This window comes from Anneissia japonica, unplaced genomic scaffold, assembly GCF_011630105.1.
Source record: "Anneissia japonica isolate Jap-2015-1 unplaced genomic scaffold, ASM1163010v1 scaffold287704_len1198815_cov201, whole genome shotgun sequence".
NCBI lineage: Eukaryota > Metazoa > Echinodermata > Crinoidea > Comatulida > Comatulidae > Anneissia > Anneissia japonica.
Genome location: NW_022731578.1, coordinates 1084420 through 1109381, shown reverse-complemented (window position 1 = coordinate 1109381; position 24962 = coordinate 1084420). Strand labels below are relative to the sequence as shown.

Sequence of the window (24962 nt, the reverse complement as noted above, 5' to 3'; positions counted from 1 at the left end):
TATGGTTAAGGTGATGTCATATCACACCCACAATTAGGCAAATGATGTTGTATCACACCCATATATGTGCAAGATGATGGCATATCACATCCATATATGGGAGAGATAAGCAAATCACAGGTATGTGTGGCATAAATCCTGATAAGTTAAAATGGCCTTTATTGGTCTGTGCTTTTTGCTGTGAAGCAGCCAATTCATATTCTTGACAGCAATTTGACCTCTGAAAGGTCATTGTTTGTCAAAAAACCTGCGCCTATGACAATTGAAAAGCGGAGTTTCCTTCTTTCGTTCTGCCGGGTAAAATCAATTACTTTAGGTGACGTTTGTAGACTAACCTACTCGTACCAACGTCCGCATGTCGCGACGCTTGAGTACTATTCAGCGTTTTTATTATATTTCTAGGTTTCCTATTTCTACGTTTAATCGGCTCATGTCTCAGCCACAATATTTTGAGGCCAATATTATTTACGAACCATATATAGACAATGGGTCGTGCTCATATTACTTGTTATATTTTTATTATTCATTATTTTCACTTGACTCGCATAAATAATTTTGTTCGAAGAACATTTTATGCAGTTTTACTTCGCAGCACTTCACTTGCAATTTGCAATTTCTAGTTTATATTATAGTATCTGTTTTATTATGTGATTTGATATCCATATTAATCTAATGAATTTTTGAATTGCAAAGACTTATTATTAGCATTTGAAGACTTGTGGATCGATCAAATCAATCACTTGTACAGTAGTCTCAATCACTAATACATTGTGCTTACAGTCAAGACGTCTCTTTTGTATTCTGTATTAAAGGATAAATCTCTGCATAGAAATCATGCATCTAAATATAGATTTTTGTACTGTATTATTAGGTGGTGATTATTTTATGCAGATTTTCATCGTAAGTCTGTCTGTGGAGTTGTAAGTTGGTGGTTAAGATGTGTGACACCACGGATAAGCCTCATTTATAAAAACATTACAATAATATTTAATTTATTTAACAAGACCCATGAATATCAGCCAACCTTCTAGAATAAGATATATGGGTCACCAATTATAAAAACAATTTTGTATTTTGTTTGATTGCATTATCTTTACAATTAATAGTTAATTATATTTTTATTTATATATTCGCACATTTTTTTTTTATGATGTTGCATTTTTAAATAACTACGTATTGCACTGCTTTATTTAAAGGCGCTTATGTGTTTCTTCTTTTCAATAGTACCTTATATTATTGTAATCCATTTCAACCAGCTGATTCAGTCAAAGCATTTAACCAAGTAAATACATTTAACCTTGTTTAATCATAATCAGTTAACCCAGTTAATACATTTAGCCCAATCAATACAGGTAACCCATTGAAGACAATTATCCAGGCAATTCTGCCCAGTTTGTAAAGCACCATTAATAGTAAAATCATCAAAAGTAACTCGAAAGTAATAATAATAAAAAATATTAATAATAATTCGAAATAATACTGTTAATTCAGTCAATTTTGTTAACCCATTCAGAACTGAACTTAGTCAAAAATTGACAACAGAACTGTTGACTGAAAAGAAAGATCATGGTGAATTATATTTAGCAATCATAAAGTATCAACAGTATGTTGAGATTGCCATTGATTGCTTTATTTTTGGTGTTTTACATGAATTCGACATAAATCTACTGTATTGGAAACAATTTTTAATTGTCATTTTTTATATTTTTAAATTGATTTAAAATGTTGTGGCAACCAGTATATGTTAAAATGCTTACCACATTTGTGATTTTCTTGATTTATTTTTCCTGATGCATTGTATTACTTCCTGTTTATCTTTTGTTCTGATGTTCTTGTATTTGTATTGGGATAAGATATTGTTTTGATTTCACAATCACATTTTAGACCAAAGTTTATTTTGAATACCTGTGCATTGACCAAACATTGTAGTTCTAAAAAATAAACTATTAAAAATGTAAATTTTAATTGCAGCTTTTTCTGTTATATTCAATTTTATATTCCTAAGTAATAACTTTACTTCTGCCATTAATTCACTTGCTCTTTCATATAAATTCATTCATTCATTCTTAAACAGAATAACCGTTCATGTTAACACAATACCGTAAGCAGCTTTTTAGGGGGCTCATTAAACAATAAATAAATAAAAATATATTTTAAAAAATACCTATAATTTTTTCAATGCTTAATCACAGCATCAAGTAAAGTAACACAAATCCAAGTCTTGTGTAAAGTTTAAAAATCGTTAAATATCAACCAGTTAATATAAGAAGCCAATTCGTAATTTGAACTATGCCTTGATACGGGCATGCACTAAAATTGACTTATGCACCATACTATAGATGTCAGAAAACTTGAGCAATGTCATTTAGAATTAGACTACAATAAATGCACCTATCAAAAAGAAAAATGTTATAAAGCATTGTCCTTACTATCATATTTTATTTAACAAAAAACTTGTATGACCATATATAGTGATGATGTGCCTATATATGGTGATGATGTGATGTCATCATGACCATATCTAGGCATGTCATGTTTTTTTCAAATAGAATTACACTCTCATTTCATGTTGTATTCTCCATCATTTATCCATCCATTCTCGAACCCTATACTTTTTCTTCGAGATGCCCACACCAAGGGCAGCAGATCTGAGCGTAGTGGCTATTCGTAGCATGCTTTTTGGCATAATTTGGATCCCCATAGCATGTAGCATTAATGCTATGCATAATTTCATGAAAACCTGGCACAATGTAGCATAATTTAGAATTTATGTAAATTTCATTACATGTGGAAAAATAATTGCAAAAAAAAAGTCTGGGAAAGCCATTTCCGAGCATCTAGAGTTGCCCAGATTGAATTGCTTGAATTCAGCTCAACGACTTCTATTCCACTGAAAAATGTTCGCTTCCCTGTTCTAAAATCACTCAATGGATGTTTAATTTATATTGTGTAGTTTCAGTTTACAGTACAGTAGGCCTATACATATTGGCAGTCTCAGGCAATCATACAAACTCACAGTATTCTCTACACAATGACTAATGTACAATCCCGTTCCCGGTTATTCATGTTTCTAAAATTTAACTGTAATTCAGAAAGATACAAGATACATTCATTCCTGATGATGATCTAATAAAAGATCTCTATCTGTTATAGATTCTTTCTCTTTGGTTATAATTAGAATTTATGTAAATTTCATTACATGTGGAAAAATAATTGCAATAAAAGTCTGGGAAAGCCATTTCCGAGCATCTAGAGTTGCCCAGATTTTGCTTCGTTTATGGCCTATTTAATTGGGCATTTCATGAGTCTCTGATAAAGTATATTGGCAACAATAGACATATCATCGACCTACTTGCAGTGAAGTAAATCTAAAACGTTATTCAAAAAGATGAACATATGTTATAGATTCTTTCTCTTTGGCTATAGTTAAACCATAAACAAACTTTAAAATATCAAATAAAATTATGTTTGTCATACGAAGCTTACGCAAATACTGTACCTGAATGAAGAAAGAGCTTTGATGAAAATACGAGGCAGTTCATGGCTTGTTTTTGTATGGATTCATGGTGTCTATTTATTTATCCCGACGTGCCCATATACAGAGTAGATCGCCATACAGTATGCCACATATATTTTTTAAATGCAAAACTTGTAAACTATGCTCGTTTTACTACAGATTTTTTAATTTGTAACTTTGAATGTTTCATCTATAAGCAAATTTTTATATTGTCAGCGGCATCTGCTTTTTGTGAAGGGGTCCCACTCGATGATTTTGGGGTGTTCCTGTCTCGTTAGTGCTTGTTCCTTGCTGTTTGTATTCTTGTAAATTTTAATGTTTTTGAGACAAATAAATGAAATGGAAAATGAAAAGTAATTTAATTTCACGAAAGATGTGACACAGTTTGTCTCTTTCAGTCCAATTAACCGATTGCAATGTACTTGTACCGCATAGTTACCAACCTGAGGGATTTGAAATGCGTGACTATACACCAGTTGACTGGGGGTGGGGGTTATCTATTCTGTTTATATACGGTATTATGCATATACCACTAAATGTATTTACTGTACCACCAGTGACCGTGCTGTAGGCCTACAGTGACCGTACTGTACTGTACAGTCAGGGCCGTTGGAAGCGCACCGGCCGCACCAGCTATGGCACGGACCACTTTTTCTCAATTCCATTACTTTCTGAAATAAATATATATTAATGATAATTATGAATTATATAAATGTACGCATCGCTTTTTCAATCATGGTACAATGGACCTGAGATAGAGGGTCCAGTATCTTGCCCACTTCCACTTTTAATCTTGTATCTGTCTGATCATGGGGTTGGAATAGGGATAGTTGCTTTGCAGCACATTTTCAAAATTTACAGGTATGAATTTATACACCAAATTTACCCCTTGGGGGTGGGGGGATTGCCAGATGAGATTTTTGGGCATCCACAATTTATACTTTTAGACCACATATTAGGGAATGGCAATCGCAACTTGATTGGATTTAAAGATTAGTAGTCTCACGACCTCGTCGTGGCGTCAGACGAAAGATGGTGGGGGATGTCCAGGTTTGTAAAGGGGTGTGGTGCTCAACAAGATGAAAAGCAACGATAAATAGATTAAATCCAAACATTTTTGTTGATATATACATTACTACAAGAACAAACAACTTTTTGTTCAGGGCTTTCTAGTCCCTGGAGGTCAATCTGAGGATCGCTTGCTTTCTGAAAGTATTAGGCCTACTAGGCCTATTATAAGACTAAAAATATCATAGTGACCTAAATTAGACTCTACCAAATCAAAACTGCTGAGGGGGCTTTCATCCCTGCACCCTGACCGGGAGAATTTTTTTGGTTTGATTCCAGATTGAACTCACTTCAATTTAATCTGCATTAGTTTCTCCATCACTCTCAAGTGACATGTCAACACCTACATCAACATCATTACCGTTCATCATCATCGTCATCGCCATCGACATCATCATCGTCATCATTATTGTCATCGTAGTCATTATCACCTTCATCATAACCGTCATTGTTATCATCATCCCCTCATCATAATTATGATTATCATTAGTTCACATTTTTTTCTGGGCATCAAGTTAAACAAGGTTTAAAGATGTATTGTCTCTTGAAAATGACAAAAAATCATAAAAATAATTCTGAAATTAACTTGTTCATTTTTGCAGTAGCATACATATTTTCTAACTTGAGCAAAGAAATTATTGAAATTTAAAAATGTGTACCCTGATTTTTAAACTGGATAATTATAATAAAAATAATAAAGCACTTCCATTGACTGGAAGTTTTTCTATAATTTTCTTTGTAAATGATGGGTAAACTTTTTTTAAATACACTAATGTTTATGTTCAGGTTGATAATTTTTATGTTACTAAAAAATGGGCAAGTTAATTTCAAAAATGATTCAGTGGCATTGTGCCCCTATCCACTCACTAACTGGATCACCCTAATGTTAGTACTCTATTATTTATTTATTACCAGGGTAGATCTCTCCATGGAAGTATACGTGCATGGTCTGTCTGCATGAATATACCGAAGGTTGACTAAAATTAATGTGTAATCGGTATAAGGCCTACCAGAAGCAAACACAGCACTTAACTAATTATTTTCTTTTTTTACAATTCTAATGATAAATAACTTATTATTGTTCCAGGCTGAACTTTGCAAGAAAATGGAATTAAAATTGTACGAGCAGTATGCTCATAACATGTAGGCTGTTGGTCCATTTGTGTGGCTAATAGTATCATGTGTTTTATTTATTGCATATTGTGTACCGTATATTTCATAGCTGAATACCCTCCACATCGTGTAAATACAATTACAGTATGTTATAGTCATTTTTGGTTTATGCATTATATATTCATTCATGTTTCTTGCTCTTCTGGAGGAATAAGCAACTCAATTTATCTACTTATGGCAGTGATAAGAAATTAAATTTTTAACAATATTATTTTCTACAGCTATACCAGCTGCTATTCATGGCATCCAGAGGTTCCATATTTCCAACATAGACTGTCATCCATGCTAACTTTTATATTGTGGCTGCCCCTTGAGGGGAAGGGATAGCGGCTCTATGTTGCCAGCATCTATTTCCGGACATTCATAGGCGCCAAACAAGTTGTTTACCAACCATGGTGGGGCTACAGTTGATATGATAATTATGCTCTCAGACCTTAACTAACTTCAAAATCCTGTAGCTGTTGATAGAGATAGCGGGTCTCCACTCTTCATTTACTACCAAATTTGTCAAGAGCTCATACCACCCCACCCCGCACCACCCCCTCACTGCAAAATGCTTCCGACGGCTATGACAGTAGGCCTACCAATCACTATGAATTCTCATTAATAATCAATACCATCACCACTTCCTTCTGTTTTTTTGTTTATTTTTTTTTTCAATTTACTGAGGAAACACAGGGCGGAAACGAAATTAGCAAAACCACAATTAAACGATGTTTGGAAAGAGGAAGATACGTCAATCACTAAATTAAAAAAATATATATAAAGGAAATCCAAAAATTCATTTATTAAGGGCGAAAAGAAAAATTATCAAAGGAACAGGGCATTCACTACTCATTCCCACTTTGCCACACCAAAGATATGTGCCTACATTTCAAAACGGATCTACATTGACCCATATTTATTGTATGCTTATTGTAAAAGATATTGTGATGACTGTAAAAAATGACTCATTAAAATATGCAACGTCGTTATTTGGATACGATTGATCATGTATTTTTGGCAGGTTTGGCATTCCATAGCAGAAATCGTGTTGTCCATCGACGATCGGATTAGACAAAATGGCGGATTACAAAAGAGATAGACGAAGCTATGATAGTGGAAGTTCAAGTCATCATAGACATAGGAGGCATCATGACGATGGAAGAGATAAGCATAATAGTAGAAAAGGAAGGCATCACGATGGAGACTGGATTTGTTCTGAGTAGGAATATTATAATTAGTCTACCAGTCCTTAACGGACAGGCTGCAGGAAATATGCGAGAGGGCCTGGTGTGGTGGCTGGTGGCCTGACCCTAGGCTTAGGCCCTACTCAAACCCTAGGCCTAGGTTAGGCTAGCTATCGTAGGCTCTAGCATTAGGCATACTAGCCTAGACCCAGCAGGCATCGCGGAATCGCCACAATAACTAGTCATAGACGCCCAACAAGGCCTCCAGACTATAGGCCTAGGCTATAGCAGCTTAACTAACCAAAGACTAGGCTAAGTAGAAGTAGAAAGAAGCCTACCCAGGCCTAGGCCTAGTACCTTGATATACCTTGAGCTTGAAGCTAAAGCATTAATGCTTATTTGCCCCGCTGTCTGAGTCTCTTTCATACGGTTTAAACTTCTAGTGGTGATTTAGCCAGTGTTGTTCAAGCCTTGATTTAAATTGATTAATTGTTTGTGAATCCACAGCTTCAACTGACAAGCTATTCCAATCATTAATTACTCATGCACTAAAACTTTGTTCTCCCCACTTAGTTTTAACTATCGGTTTCTTTAATTTTAGTGATTGTCCCTTAGTAAATGCAATTGAATTTAATTTACAATAATACAAGTAAAACATGCTTTGCACCTTTTTAATTGCGCGGATAAAAGCTAAAAATGCAGCTCAAATTTGCCCGGGAAAATTTGAAAATTATTTTTTATGATTTTGGTCATTTTGAATTTGAATTTTGTATTTTAATTGTATTGTTTATAACTTCATTGCATTGAATAATTTATGGAATTTGTTGTATTCCCAGAATCATTATATTATCACCAGATCCCATTTTCTTGTTTATAAAGGTGTGGCAACGATAATTTTGCTAGAAGAAGCCAGTGCAACAAGTGTGGACAAGGTATGGAAAGCAAAATTAATCTCACTTTACCACTATAAATTTCTGTGCTTTCTTTTCCCATATTTTCAAAATTTAAAATATGTACCCTCAATTTTTGTGTTGTCATCACTTCTAACTATAGTACTGTAGTTTCTTTTTGTTCATATCGCATGTAGTTCTGAATGAGTTGTTTCTGTCATTTGTAGTTAAGTTTGTTTCACTTGAAATACAAAATAAGCCTTGGGGATGAACACCTTGGTAAATGTGTTAATTGTAAAAGAAAAGGAAGATTTTATTTTATTATAATAATAATAATTATTATTAAAATTATTTTTAATTATTATCAACAATCTCTTGTAGACAAGGTTAATGTGAAGTTCAAATCTGGGGGTATAGAGATTGGGAAGCAACTAGCAGAGAAGAGTAAGGGACTCTTTGCAGCAGATGACTGGCAGTGTAAGATGTAAGTATGATGATGTCATCAAGTACCGTTACCTTCGCAAACACCTCATCTTCCAACATAATGCTTTTCTCTATTTTGGATTGGATTTGATTTATTCGGTGTAAACACCAAGGATAACCCACGAAAGTCTGAAAAAGACTTATTTCCAGTGGGGTCCTTCTGGTGGTGATTGGTCAGTACACTGGGAGACAATCCCCTACTCTTTTCCAAAAAGTGTACAGCATTGTTTAATATGCACATGGACCACATTGCACATGGGACCAACGACTTAAAGGTCTCATCTGCAAGACGGTGCACTGTTGTAACTTGCATTTCAGCCCTCTAGCTGAAACACAAGAAGAGCAACGATGGGAATTGAACCAAGGACCAAGAGATCTCCAACGTTCAGCACACACTCAGTGGCTACCACCAGATTAGCTGACTGAGCTAAGCTGCTCTCTCTTTTATGCCATTATCTGTTTCTGTGCAGAAAAGTCATTATCATTCTCTGTGTAATTACAGAATACCTTAAGAACAAAATGTTTCCTAATGAGACAATCCAATACCACTTAGGCTCAGCTTAGTCAGTGGAGAATCTGAATGGCTTGGGTCGAATCCTAATGGGGACATACGTTCTTCTCAAATATTATGTATGTATTTATTAAGCAGAATCACAAGTATTGTTTATCATTCTTTTATTTGATTTACTTAATTTGAACATTTACATACAACAGCTGTACAATTGAAATATAAAACGGAATTGACAATGTTAGCTAAATATAATAAAATCCATTAAGTACATAAAACATGGATGATGGTAGTACTTGTTGTATTAACATGTTGAATTTGTGCAGCTGAGTGGAATAGAATAAATTAGTTTTTGAGATGCTTGCCCTCTAATAGCATGGTCCTGTGTTCAATTCCTATGACAGCTGGACTAAACTCCACTCCCTACGCCTCTTACTCTTAGTCTTAAGGAGATTTTGTTTACAAAGCATTGTCTATTCTGAAATTGGCGAGTTACTTGCTATTGGATGCGAATGAAGTTTTAAAAAAACTGAAATTGGCGAGTTACTTGCTGTTGAATGCGAATGAAATAAAATGAAAAAGCCCTGTATGCCTATCGATAAAACAAGTCTTTACAACAATTATTCCATGAGAATTGTTCATCTCTGTATACATTATAAAGGCCAAAGGTTACACAGAGTGAACTTAATTTTATTGGAGTCTTTCGAATTAATACATTGCACCATTAATTCAAGACCCTTCTAATTACAGCACCCTCTAATTTTGAGGCCACTTTTTGAATGTCCCAACTGGCAATCTTCAGTCTTCACACAAAGCCAGTTTGAGGTTATATATTAAGATAAGATAAGATAACTTTATTATTCCACTATAGAGGGAAACTCTTTGCTCTTTGTTACAGAGATAATATATGTATGTGTGTGTGTGTGTGTGTGTGTGCGTGTGTGCGTGCGTGCGTGCGTGCGTGCGTGCGTGCGTGCGTGCATTCGTTCGTTCGTTTTTACCTTTCTTTGATGATGATGATTATTTAGGTGTGGCAATGTGAACTGGTCAAGACGTAATGAATGTAATGTATGCAAGTCTCCCAAGGTTGGATGTGTAGAATCAAGAACAGGTTAATAAACAATTTGAAATTTACTCATATTGCCTATTAAAAATAAGTTATACCAAATGAGGAAAAGGACATACATTTTTTGTTTAATTTCTGAGAAATTTGTAATAGATTGGTCAATTAATATTATAAATTATGCATATATAATGGAGTATAATGTATACATGCTGAGCAAGTATTAACATTTTGGTTTATTGTTTGAATTAAGGGTTGTTTTAATTATTAGTGAATTTGAAGCTGTAATTTATTTGAATAATTATTTTTTATAATGATCCTGAAAACTATTCCACTGAAATATTTCTTTTGTTAGGACATTCTGTATTGAACAATGCATCCTGTCAAAGCAGATGATCATTTGGGGGCTATATAACTGCGTCTCTTTATGAGGCTAGGGAGTAGCGATCTAATTATTTCGGACACTCAGTCTTCTATAACCAAGTTCCTTAGGCTTGGGGAGTAGTGTGTGTGTCATTTGGGACAAAATTTCCTACAAGAACACTTGTACCTGTACTTACGAGACACATGCTTGCCAATGGCTGTCATTGTGTTTTTCCACGCCACAGTTCCATAGTGTAGTTACACCTCTACTTACCAGTTCTAAACTAACGCTAGATCTTATATTTTGATTTGTTTTGACTAGTTATTAGTTACTTACGGAGCTTCCTTAAATTGTAATTTTTTTTCTTTAATTTATGCAGGCTATGGTGGTGGATTCAACGAACGTGAAAATGTTGAGTACAATGACAGAGACGATTCTGATGGTGAATTTGACGAGGTAATACTTCAGTTTTTCTATGGTGTTAACAGTTCCACAAATGTTTCAGTTCAATACTTTTGAACAACCACATATTAGTGGTAAGAGTTCCACAAACGTTTAGGTTGTGCCTACAATACCATTGAACAACCACATATTAGTGGATGTGTTTCAGCAATTATATACATTGCAACATCGATGCTAAGCCGAGCACCCACTGTGCCTGAGGTGATTCTATGGGGAATGCAACGCAGTGACGCACGCGTAACAGATCGTTTTTTTTTGTGACAATCCATTGAGGCTGCCATCAACATTCACTAGACTGCGTCCTATTGTCTGCACTCACAGGGACCGTAGTTGGATTCCTCGGCCGACGGTCATACGACCGTCCTATGACGCAGTGAGAGTCCGGCTTAACACGTTGCAATGATTCTATGTATCACAATTGTGCTAACATGGTTTGCAAAGGTTTTATAAAATGACAACAGTTTGGTTTCTACAGCAAGCAATATGTTTAGCAGAGTAGAGAATGCAAGTTGGTTCATGGTAAAGAACAATAAATGATGGTCTTAAAAACGATAGAGCCTTGTCAAGCCGGTGGGCAGCCCTTCTTCAATTTCAAATCTTCAATTTTATCAGTTTTATTGTGTATAAAATGTATGCAAAGGACTAAAATGTGAAAAATCTAATTTAGTACTTTTATATGCATTCCTTCTCTGTTTGGTTATTTTAGTTTGGACGTAAAAAGAAGAAGTTCCGTGGACAAACAAAAGAAGATCCAAGGGTTAACAAGAAAGAAAATGTGAAAGAAGGGAGTAGTGATGCTGATGAGGAGAAGGATGAGGAGAACAACAAATCAGATGCTTACAAGTTAAATTCAGATGTAAGTAAACTTAACTAAATAATTTGTTTTTCTCTAAATGATGTTTAATCTAGCATTCATATATGCTCCTGAGTTTTTTTCTGACTTTCTGTCGTCTATCCAAACTGACCACCCTCTAACCGGCCCACAAAGCTGCCTACCTTCCTGAGGCCAGTCAACCTGCCTGCCTGCCTTCCTTCCAGGGTGCTAAACTTCCTGCGCTCCTACCTGTACCAGCCAGCCAAAGTGCCTGCCTTCCTGTCGGCCAGCCAACCTGCCTGCCTTCCTACCGGCCAGCCAACCTGCCTGCCTTCCTGTCGGCCAGCCAGCCTGCCTTCCTTCCTGTCGGCCAGCCAGCCATCCTGCCTTCCTACTGACCACCCAACCATCCTGCCTTCCTACCGGCCGGCAAACTTGCCTGTTGGCTGGCTGAGATTTCTAGCATTATCAAATAATTTCATCTGGTTCCATAAGTATAGTAGAAATATAAGATTTTAAAAAAAAATTGTAGCATGTTAGTCTCTCTGGAAATGTATTAAATTTGTATTTCATCCAATACCTTGCATTATATTTTGCTTTCATATCAGTTTAACACAGTGAATATAGTCGAACTCCGTAATTGTATTGGATTTTTTTTATCAGGAAGAAGAAGATGATGATGATGATGACGGTAATGATCTTTCTGCATATGACTTAGGAGACAGCGGGGATGAAGATGAAGCAAGCAGCAGGAAGAAAGAAAGCAATTCAACATCTTATCCAAATGAGGAGTTCTCCAAGTAAGAGTAATTCAAGTGATTGTTCTATTTTTAAATACTGTAATCCTACAAACAAGGTTTGTGTTTTTTATATGATAAAATGTCCAGTGGATGTGGTTTGAAGCAGTGGTAATGGTTTGGTTTTCCAACCTCAAGGTTGGGGTTTCAATCCTTGGCTGTGCATTTCGCTTGTGTCCTAGAGCAAGGCACATTATCTACATTGCTTCAGTCTACCCAGCTGTATCAGTGGGTACGAGCAATTTGCTGGAAGTAACTTGCAGTGAACTACAGCAGTATCCCAACCAGGGGGAGCATCACGCTCTTATCTGCTTCACGCTACTTGAAACTGGGATAAACTCGGGCCCATATGAACCATGTGGCTCGGCATGGATGTATTTGCTAAAATGTCCAGTTAAGAATCAATATTGATATTAAATTTGATGATAATAATTTGACTACATTCTTAGATCATCTGACGAGAGAAAAGAGGATTCGTCTGATCGTGGTGACCAGCAGAAGAAAAGGCCAAGAAGTCGGTCAAGATCCAGTGAGAGGGAGATAAAGAAATTTGCAGATTCTTGATATCAAGAAAGGTTTTGGTAAAGCATGGCTAGGCTACACAGAGTTATAATTCATGCATTCAGTGTTTACCAAAAATAACTTTTGTTCCATGCTTGCCAGCCTGTTGTAGATGATGAGTTTTGTAATGATAAAAAATAATAGTAATAATTATAACAACAATAATAAAAAAAAATATATAAATAATAATAATAATAATAATATTGATAATGTGGAAACAAAGATACCGTCAGAATAAAAAATAAAAGTTAATAAATATATTATAAAAATTAGAATAATTACACAAATGATAATCAAAAAATGCAAAAAAATGATAATTATATAGATATTATTTAAAATGTTACATAGTAAATAACAATGAAATGATGATTCTAAGAATTTTAATAAGTTTGACAAAAATTATAAATGTGCAATGTGTATTTATTGTAAAATAAAGTGTAATTAAATTAAATTCGTTCAATTAAAGGTGGCAGCCTAATGATGCTATCTCTATCACAAACATGTTCTGTGATGCGTAGTTGGGGTATCCCGACTTACTGTATACCAATAACCTACTAAATTGCGAGGTGCATAGCAACAGAGTCAGTAGACAGTCAGTCCAACGCTACGTCGCCATTTAAATTCCATAATTCTCTTGGTGTAGCTAACATTTATGAATATTGAATACAGATACAGATTGACATTTGAACATTTTATTTCCATTTGTGATTCAAACATTGTTGAATAGTCTGCAATTAATAACATTACTGACTGTCCTGGGCAGGGCTAATAAAATAGTAAAATATAATAATAATAATAATAATAATATTTATTCGCTAAGTATACAGAATGAAATAAAAGGATTTGCCCTTATAAGAATAGGGGGAGCGAAAGCCCAAACATGATTTACTCCCTATCCTTCATAATGAAACACTACAAAAACAATAAGAAAAATAAATTTAAAAAAATAAAATGCCTTACAAAATTATTGTTCAAATAGGAAATTTTAGCAGAGTTTTGTACAAAAGGAGGTAGTTCCTCCCAGGGCCTTGGAAAGGACACAAAACCGAGTTTGAGGCAAATATTGCTTTTGGCTTTCCAGGGAATAAATCTGCCTTCACAATGCTCATTCTTACAACTAATTCTGTTTTTAGAACATTTTTGCTCCAATTTTTGTCCCTTTTGAAATTTTAGCAACCATGTACCTGATTCATGGTACATGATTCACTACCATTATGGCTTTAGCATCCATGTACCTTATGGTAATCCATGGTTGTCACCTCCATTATGGTTTTGGCAACCATATACTGTACCTGACGCATGGTTGTCACCACCATTAAAGGTTTTAGCCACCATGTACCTTATGGTAGACTATGGTTGTCACTACCAATATGACTTTAGCTTCCGTGTACCTTATAATAGTCTGTGATTGTTACTACCATTATGGTTTTGGCAACATGTAGTGTACCTGATCCATGGTTATTATCATTATGGTTTTAAACCTGGTTTTAATGGTAGTCATGTGTTGTTTTTGCAACCTAGCATTGGCTATCCCTCTATTGGTGTAACAAACCTTTGGTTCTCACTACTGCCATTACAATGTTATTCTTAACCTTTTCTTATTTTCTTCTCTTTTCAGACCACTGGTATAGCCACAATAAAGACGGCTCCACCTTATATTATTAGTAAGTACATTAAACTAAAGTGCTAATCGCAAAGAAGTCAATTAAGCCAATTTTCTTTCTGTCTAAATTAGATTTAATTTTGATTTTTAATGTTTGCTTATGTGTAGATAATTTTCTTGTGATCATAGCAATGGAAGTATACAAACAGTTTCAAGCATAATTCATGTAATAATATGAATTCATGTAATGATACACATTAAAGATTTACAGGAAGTGATAAGTATGCTAGATTCTTTATAATAACTACTATGTATGAATCAAGGACTTCCTATGACTACAATAATTTTATTCACTGAATAACAAGTAATAATATTAACTTATCAAAGTCAACATAGGAGTGTACAAATGAAACTAGTTTAGCTGTCAATGATTATAGCTGAATGAATTTAAATGCAACAACTTCAAATATTTTACAAGTAAATGCTACTGGTTGACTGATTAATTTTTCGATTGATTTGGTTGATCGTTAGATGAGATGATTGATAGGTTACTTCATTTTGTGATTGATTGATTCATTCATTGATGCATGTAATAGTTGATTGAATAATTTTTTAATTATATTTCGATTAATTGATTTATTCATTGATTAGTGGTTGATTGAATGATTGATCAATTCTTTCCTTTATTGATTAATTGGCGGACTGATTTTTTAAACGATTTATCAAAAGATTGATTGATTGATATGCATGTTATTGATTGATTACATGATGGATGAGTTTATTGAGCAAAGGTTGATTGATGGGAATCCAGTGTTGTTTTTCCAAAGTGGCTGTCTTACAACCGGTTGAATTTTTGGTTGACTCAAATTTTACATCTGTAGAATTCAACATTTGACCTGTGTACACATAAAATAACAGGACATTCTGTGTATATACACATACAATAATAGATTGTTCTGAGAATGTGATTTTAATTAAATTTCATATGACAGATGCTGTAAGCATGCATGCTAATGGCTCATTATTAATATTAATTGTTTATTAGTTCCATTCATATGTTTTTAATTGTATTCAATAATTATTGCGTCCAGTGTTAGTCTCTGGCGATGTATCATAAACGATTATTCATGTTATGAATGCTGTGGCACTGAGCCAATCAATATTAACTACCACTAATTAATTTCCCATATTTATCCATCTATGCCTGTCTAAAATGTAAACATCCTGAAATAACCCACCATGATTAGCTGTTATGTAGCATTTGTATGTGTCCCAACCCTCAAAATGTAATTAGAGAATTTGACAAGATGCAGTGTTAGTGTCACTTTAATCAAATGAATATGACATGGTGTAGAGTAGTAAAAGGGTCGATTTTAATTAATTTTATTTCCATTAGCTTGTCACTTTAATCGACTGTAAAATTATTATAAACAGATATAATAATATTGTATTATTCATTTCAAAAATTTGTTTCAGATTTTACAATCACTCTTTATGTGTTTGTGGTTATAGTTATACATGTATAGTTATACAGACTTCAATAAACAACAAATGGATTAGCATAAACCGAACAATTTAGTCTTTTGTTGTTACTTCTTTAAAAGTGTAATACAAATTCTTAAATTTATTATATATACACAGCTGATTCAAGAGAAGGGAACTGGCCACAGGTACAGAGGGGTGGATTCTGATCATTGAGGGTTTAAATGTCAACAGACGACGATTAAGCGAGCAGATAATCTTATCAATTCTTTCATTACCACACCTTTCACACTTAATTGCATATTCATATATAATTATATATGCAGTATTTAAAAAAAAAATGTACATTTTATTGCATATGTATTTTAACATGCGTTTCAATTCAATGACTTGTTTATCTACTCCAGCCATCAATATATGATATCTACATCAACATTATACAATAAAAAATACATACAATGTAGAAAACAGTAACAACTGTATTTAAAGATTACCGCCTCTTAAAACTAATATAAAGGTTTAAAATGTAAACAAAATATAATGTTAGGAGTGATGTTTTGCCCTACCTGACGTGTTATCCTAGTCTAGTGGTTAAGACATCAGGCTAGATACCTGGAGGTTGTGGGATCGACTTTCCACCTGAATCACTTGCAAATTTTTTTTCGCTAGTATTTGGGGACGTACGATAACACGTCGGGTATACCAAAACATGACTCCTATGATATTTCCTGACGCAAATTCATATCTTTATTAACTATAATGTTGCTTTTAACTAATTAAAAACATTTTGTTCTTCACCAATTAATGATCATTTCAATGATGTTCCTAAAATTTTTGCATATTGGTTATTAAATTTCTAGAAAACTTAATAACAGACTTAAAAAGTACCACTGACACTAGTTACATTATGTTTCTCTTCTGCTTTGGGTATGTATAAAAGTCGGAGATTCTGAAGTGCAATCAAAAGTTCTGCTAAATTCTTGATGATTGTTCTTGTTGATAAAATATCGATACTGTTGGGACATGTGTCAAGTGTGAAATACAAGAGTATGCTGTACTTGCCTCTTGTGTATGAAGACCTACATGAATAATGTATCTAAATAACATGTTCCCTATCAAAGAATACTTTTGCCAAGTTCATTCCCAGCAAACATGATAAATGAATCATAAAGTATTGTTTTTTTTTGCAAGTATTTGGGAAAGTACTGAGCATGCAGTACTTATGACACATCAGGTAGGGCAAACATCATTTCGTATTATTTCTCCTGGCGCAAAACGCTATCGGAATAAATCATAATATGCATACCATTAGTAATATGTTGCTTATACAAGTATTGTAATGCCATATAATGTTATTACAAGGATATACAGTTCGCCTTCCTATTTGAGACCCCCTCTCTGATTCCAAAACCCCTCTATCTAAATTCAAGACCACTTTTTCACACTACTCTACCAACTAGCAAGTCTGTTAATATAAAGCCAACTATAATAACTACAACCATGCTACAACTAGTCTCAGAGAAAGCCAAGCCCCGCCCCTCGGATGCTGTTGCTATGGTTCCACAAAAACGATCGCGCAAACCGTAAAACGTACGCAAGTTACACGTGTGGGGACACGTATGTTTATGGGACAAGCGCGTAATGTTAGTGTCCAGTTCTTAAGTTTGATTGACACTATGGAAAAGTCCATTGCAGACCAAGCCCCTAAACCATATTTCAGGTCCCAACGATCTAATTGGAATATTCCTACGAACGAACTGTATTAATACATTAGGCATTTCCAACTTACAATGCAATATGTAAAGCTATTGTATGATATGCAATAATAAGGTGATAAACGTATCTATTGCTTGGTACCTGTTACGTAGAGAGTGCAGTACTGACAAAACGGTTGCAATTTTAATGTAATACATTTATATCTAGAATTTCGACTGTTATATAACGTTCCTGTTGAGTAGTTCTAATAGAATAGTGTCTTGCGCCCTCCCTGCCGCCGTTTTATGTTTTTTGACCTACAATTTTGAGAATATTCGTTTCCTCGAAATCAGATTGAATAGACATATACATATATTTATAGATAAGTATTCGTTAGAACTACATTCATTATTTCATGTGAAAATAAGGTTAAAGTCATGCCAAGGGCTTTTCTTGTGCGATTTGCAAACAACTGTGTGTCACTAACTCGCTAAAAGAGCTCAAACTTACGCTTTGTGGTAATTAAACGCAACTAACGCTTGTATATTATGTCTACACATGTATCTAGTGCCAGTGCCTCGCATTGCGCTATTGGCACTCTACGTTATTTTAACTCGTTTTTACATTGTATTAAACATCTAGGTAAGATTTACAATTAGTCTTGAAATGGGTTGTTACAATTCACACATCGACATAAATTTCGGACGTCATACCTTTGAGATATTATACATCTTGGTCATACTAACCACGATACAAATCAGTATGCTCACCTTGTGCATGGCACGCGCTGCATCTCAGCCAATCCTGAATCGACGTCGACGTTACTGCAATTGATGGTGAATGCGTCAACACGCGAGATTCATTTAATGTCGGCATCATCAGATAGAATTAATTTTCTTTTTAAGTTTTATTTTCTCACCTTAAATGTCTTGTGCAAACGAATTGCAGTTGTAAAGCTAAAGAATCGATATAAATTTGACACTCACGCTTCTGCTTTTTGATAGATGATGCAAAATGGTATGAAATTTATGAAAATTAAAAGTTTACATTGCTCTGCTTGTAACAATTCGTTTCTACAATACTTTTACATTGTCTACTCTAAAACATCTAAAAAAAAAATCAGTTTTTATGTTGTTTTCTATACTATTATTATATTCTACCTATTTGCAGTAAGTACGTGCAAACAAAATCTATATTTTAACATCTTTATTTTAATACATTTGTTTTCTGGTTCTAACTTTGAACACAATGTTTACGCCCTTTTACCCACATAGTATGTGTACTGTACAGTGTTTTGACCATGATCTATTAATCTATTTGTTTATATTGTATTTACGGTGCTACTAGATGTGTATAAGAGACAGGCATTACCGTTTACTTGTAACGATGTATACGAGTTATTTGATATATAAGTACGTATATACATAATTGGTTGTTATTTAATGAATGTCTGCAATAATGTATAGTATGAACTGCAGAGAAAATATATATTTTAATTGAAATAAAATTTACTTGTGCTCTGAGAAATAATTACTAGACTAATCAAAATGAACTTATTCTTGTCATAGTATTTTACAACTGCTCTGCGTCTTATGTGGTTTGTCATGTGCACCAAATATCATTTTCAACGTTCTACTAATTATTTATAACAAGACATTGCTGTTTCAATTGATACTTGTCAAGAGCCGACGTAATGTTTCTTCAGTTTCCAGTAATTTTTCGGATTGTTCCTTTGATCTTTCTCTCGTGACCCTTATAATTGAATGCTGTGAAGTTATTGAAGCCCTTCAAGCATTTATAAACGGCCGTCATCGGGTAGGGCGGATTACGCATGCAGTACACGCGCTGATCAAGCAGGCGAAATAAGTTCGTAGAAAATAACACACGACAAGTTCATTGTTTGAACTTGTAGTAACTTTTACATCAAAATGTCATTTATGTCAGAATCACTGATGACCTTTTACTGCGTTCAAATTACAAAATAATTTTGATACAATGCAAGTATAATGTTAATTTTATAGATTTTAATATTTTATTTGTTTTTAATATAAAATATACAAAGAAGCCATGTAGCTTAACGTAGATCTAACAAATATCTTATAAAAATTTCAAATTTATCTAACCCTACAAAAATCAAAGATCTAAATAAAATAGAAACAAACTAAGAACACCAAGGTCTCTGCTTATAACTGATTAGGCTACACTCAAATATCTATTGATTAGTTGGGGTAGATACCGTACTTAATTCTAAATCATTCGGTTTTAAAATTGGAAAATTCATATCGTTCTTTGCATCTCCCAGCTTTACGGGCTGAATAAAGCATCTTTGTTGTTATATTTCAAATTAATTTTTGTCAATCTGAGTTGAAGAATTATTTTGGAAAAGTAAAAGTAAAATAATTACTTTCCAACTTCGACGTTTCTCCTGTGACACCAACAAGGCTTAGGCCTCATAATGAATGTCGGTTCGTTGTTATTCAGATAGATAAATACTGCGCATGCTCAAATAAAAAATATAAATTTCCAATGTGTCCAGCGCGAGAAAAAAAAGTAAATGATTCAGTTTGAAATATTAACAAGCTTTAAGTTTCAAGCTATTAGTGCACATGTATGTCTGTGGATTGAAAACAACAAATCATGGATGAAGAGCGTGGGATGTTTGATTTCCACCAGGCACAGGCTTATTGAAAATTCAATTCTGATATTTTAACAGACCTAGTGAGTGCTATTTCTTGTCGTGTGGTACTGAGTAGGTTTTTTTAATGCTTATTTTGGAAGCCGTACCCTTCCAACGGTAGAGACATAGGTCAATTTAGCTTTATAGTTCGAATACGCGTCATATTATTATGAAAGACACGCTTCGAGATGTGCATCAGTCGTCTCATGGGCCAGCAGAAAGCAAGCAGACCATAGAGAGATAATACAGACGTATCGTAATGACAGTAATGGTGATGGAGCGTAGCAAGCGCCCACACATTGCTAACTTCCTGCTTTGTCGACCGTTAAGTTTCTCACAAGGAGATCAAAGATTATTAAAGTTGGTGAAATTGACGTTAAAGTAACCTTTTTGAAGCAAGAGGAAACTTTTTTAACTCTGAATATAGAGTAGACCTACATACAAGATACAAGGTATATTTATTGGTCAACTTGCACCTCTTGGTTCAAATGAAATTTGGTTTCTATGGTGCTTCAACATTCATTAATACAAATGAAATCTTAAACTACAACACATAAATCGCGAGACAGACGAACGATGGACTTAAACTACTGTATTTAAAGGTTTAAAACTACAAACATTCAAAAGACAAATGAAAATAGCAAAATTCAACAATATTCATCTTAAACATAATTATTGTCACAAATTTCACAAAACTTTGTATATTGTTTTTGTATTACATGCAACAACTATTTATTATTGCATAACAATACAAAAAACAATATGAACATTTTTGTAAATTTAGTTTGTTATTAACAGTTTATGAGAATTTATATTAACTTAGATAATGGCCGACAAGAACTATACTTTTTGTGTCCTTCTTTCATCTTTTTTTTTCAACAGTTCAATTTCATATAATATGTTGAAGATAAATATCGTTAAATGTTGCGATGTAGGCCTACTCCATATTCAGAGTTAAGAACTAGGCCTATGTATTTCCTACAATTTTATTATTTATCTCCAACCATTGGCGAACGTTAACTATTACTTTCAAATTTTAAAATACAAAATTAGTTAATAATATAGAAAAATGTATCTATTTTGCGTTTGAAAGAAAACTTTAATAAACTATAATATGCACCATTATTAATGATAGACCAATTAATGAGGCTATGAGGTGTATTAAAATTAAAAGTCCGCAATGACGATATAACGTGTTCAAAGCGAGGTTTTGTGATTTTATTATTATTTCAAAGTGACTTTGGAAAAAAACTTTCCAAGTTATTTATTAATAATCGGATTTAGATAAAAATCGTTTAATTGAGATAAGAAGAACAAACACATTAATTTAATTTTTAAATACCTCATTATAACCAAGTAGCGCCACCAATACGGTACTGCAAAAATCTTCATTCCTCGTTCATCAAATTGTTTGATTATTGAACCTGTTGAGACCGTTTCTTCAAACAGAAAATAAATTTTGGTTAATGGCCCAATAATATAAAGGCCTGCATTTTATAGTATACACACTTTTGTTTACCAAATTTGTGTGCCAAGTCAACTTATTTTGTACAGTTACCGTAGATATTCTGATGCGAAAAGCTGTGATGATCGCCGAGTAATTCTCACCCAGCCATATTGGATGAAGATGGAATTGCACAGCACTGCAATTTTATATTCTTTTAATTTCATTTACGATCTACATTTACAGTTTATAATTTGCTAGCCTTCAGAAAGCATTACATCCTGTAATTCTGTCTGAAATGTTCAAGAAAAAAAATCAACGCTGTAATGAAGAATGATATAATATTTTATAATTTTATTTTATGTTGCAAGCTTTGTCAAGTACTAACTCGTCAATTTGGTTGAGAATTCTTAACAATGGGGAATTGTGGACACATGACCCCAGTGTAATTAATGCTTGTTAGCTAATTAAATAATAATCTGATAACCTTGAATTATGCATGCCAAAGGCCTAATAGTTGTTGATAATAAAAAAAAAACTTTCAGGTGTATAACTCAATCCACTTTTTTTTAATTTATGAAAATATGCTTAAAGATCCACAATTTCCCACCCTTACCCTACTTCTATTGTTTATGGGCCAATATAATGTACAAGGTAAAAGATAACATATCACCTGATTCCGTCACGCAACGCATTAGATCTAACACACTTCTATAAATTCAACTCTATTTTGAGTAATCATAAAGAAGCCATTGACAAATTGAATTTACATAATAAACCGGTGTGATATTTTGGATTCGTATTGGTATTTAGACCTAACGGACCTTGAAATGTATTGCATAGAGAACGTGACGATAACATGAACATTATCTGAAGGTTCTCCTCACAACGTTTATAATTACAGTAGACGCCAAGTCATTACATTCTTGAATTTACTATTTTTAGCAATTTTTTAAATTAAATATTTTTATAAGAAGTTTTAATCATTTCCAATAAAACTCGGTATCCAGAAATGAGACCTACTTTGAATCGTATGAGTTCCTCGATCGAACGTTTTGACGCAAATGTTTTTCGGTGACACTTTAACCAACCGAACTTATGCGTTGGTATAGTAGCGAGCACTAATTTTTTAAGGTTTTAAAGGAATACTCCGTCAATAAATACCCGCAAAGTAATTACTAATATTCCTATTAAACTCATGGCCGGCGGAAGCGGGGGCCGGCGGAGGGGGGGGGGGGGGGGAGGCTCGGGTCCCCCCACTTTTTGGCGGAAAATATAAAATGTCTGGAGATTTTTGTATGACTGCTGAGAAAGTTTACCTTACCGTTTTCATGAGGGGGAAAACCTTGAATTTTGAAGAACAAAGTAATTAGACACCTAGCTCAAAAGTCGAGAAAGGTCGTTTTCCGCCATCTAAAAATCAAAATTTTCCCGGGGGAGGAATGTTGACCCCACCATCTAGATTTGATTCTAGATCTGCATGATTCATATTCCCATTCATCTTATAAGCAGTGGCGTAAAAGGCGGGGGCCAGGGGGGCAGACTGCCCCCCCCCCTTTGCCTTCTAAGTTATAACACATAGTCCCAAACTCAAGAAAGAAAAATTAAGATAGATCGTTTTACCTAAAAGAAGGGCCTCAATGTGTAATGATGTTGAAAGAATATGCTTATAATAAATAAAGCCATAAGGAAAATGCTTATATTCAGTTTAAAAGAACGAGTGTGGCCATATATAACATAAGAGCATTTCTTGTTGAGGTAGGCCAATTTCCTCTAAAAATTGCACATTTAGGGAGTTTGATCTATTGCGACGAAATTAGAATTAACAACACAAAAATTTTTCGCGTGCTTCGCGCGCATTTGTTAGGGTTAAGGCTTGTGCTTGCCCTCCTTTGCCTTCTAAGTTATTTAAAAACATAATAGTCCCAAACTTGAGAGAGAAAATTTAAGATAGATCGTTTTACCTAAAAGAAGGGCCTCAATGTGTAATGATGGTGAAAGAATAGGCCTATGATTGTAATAAATAAAACCACGATGAAAATGCTTATATGTAGTTTCAAACACACGTGTGTAATAATAAAATAAGCCCTATGTCGTATTGCTTTCTATGTGGGGGGTGGGGGGTATGGTATCACATCAAGTCATAAATTACTAACCGGGAAAATTATTACCTTTGCCGCCACCCCCCCACCCCCCCCCCCTGACCCAATACCCCTGTTACGCGCCTGCTTATAAGTGGGCCCCCCCCACTTTGAAAAACGTTCCGCCGGCCCTGAAACTGATTATGGTTTTTGATTTATTTATTTAAATTTATATTCTATATTCTTTCTAATTTCCTTTTTTTAATTTTCTCTCGTTTGATACTTTCGAAAGTAAAATAGCTGAAGTTTAACACATTAAAACAACGTGCAAATAGTTGATGTTCTAAAAAATACAGCCGACAAGATTTTTCTCTCTTTGTGGCAAAATGAAATACCGATAATAATCCAATGAACTGTACTATAGGTTATTATTGTGCATTCCACACACGTAGGTATATACATATTTCCACAGTTCATTTTTCTCTCTCGACTTCGTTATTATATTTTTTTTTCGAAATTTCAACAAGAAAAATAATGGTCTTAAAATTTGAAATAAATGAAGTAATTATTGAAAGGAGGACAAATCTGATGAATGGAAGATGAATGAAGGAATGAAGAAAGGAAAAAGCTAAGAATGAGGGTTATTATACGTGGTTAAGTTATTAATTAATAATTTCTTATGCCTATTTGTTTGTAAATGTGTGTCATTTAAATCAAATTACTTATTCATTTATTCAATTATTTATTTTTTCATTTGTTACTTCGTTCATTCATTCTTTTAAGCAAAACACCAAACCAACTTGTAGAGAAAAGCATAGAGGCCTATGGATACGACTAGTGATAAACTGTGCCTCATTTAAAATAGACAGAGCAAAATAATCGATGAAAGGATACTCAGAGTTACATACATCTTTTAATATATTCATATTTCTTGATTGCTGCCGATTAATTTTCGTTATATTACACGAGACGTTCATTCTTGCAATCAATAAATTCAAGACATAAAAAGTGCATTAATAAACTTGATATGTAGCATGTATGCTAATTGCTGTGTTTAGTTTTTTAGTGTTATTTTTTGAATGGATAATTCATGGTACCAATGTTTATAATG

The 24962-nt window shown here is 33.9% G+C and overlaps 1 protein-coding gene across 1 annotated transcript; it reads left to right on the top strand.

Annotated features, from left to right (window-relative positions):
* Window positions 1-6775: 6775 nt before the first annotated feature.
* LOC117115418 (zinc finger Ran-binding domain-containing protein 2-like) lies at window positions 6776-16046 on the top strand. The gene is made up of 9 exons (XM_033259194.1): window positions 6776-6962; window positions 7807-7859; window positions 8199-8301; window positions 9837-9919; window positions 10615-10691; window positions 11404-11553; window positions 12175-12311; window positions 12758-12889; window positions 14488-16046. Exons 1-8 carry the CDS (start codon window positions 6820-6822, stop codon window positions 12870-12872), a joined length of 861 nt encoding a protein of 286 aa, XP_033115085.1. The 5' UTR covers window positions 6776-6819; the 3' UTR covers window positions 12873-12889; window positions 14488-16046.
* Window positions 16047-24962: the final 8916 nt, after the last annotated feature.

Excerpts from the sequence above, each read along its gene's own strand:
- LOC117115418 (XM_033259194.1), top strand. The coding sequence starts at position 6,820 with ATGGCGGATTACAAAAGAGATAGACGAAGCTATGATAGTGGAAGTTCA. Across the intron at positions 7,860-8,198 it reads GTGCAACAAGTGTGGACAAG|ACAAGGTTAATGTGAAGTTC; the intron begins GTATGGAAAGCA and ends AATCTCTTGTAG. Across the intron at positions 12,312-12,757 it reads CCAAATGAGGAGTTCTCCAA|ATCATCTGACGAGAGAAAAG; the intron begins GTAAGAGTAATT and ends CTACATTCTTAG.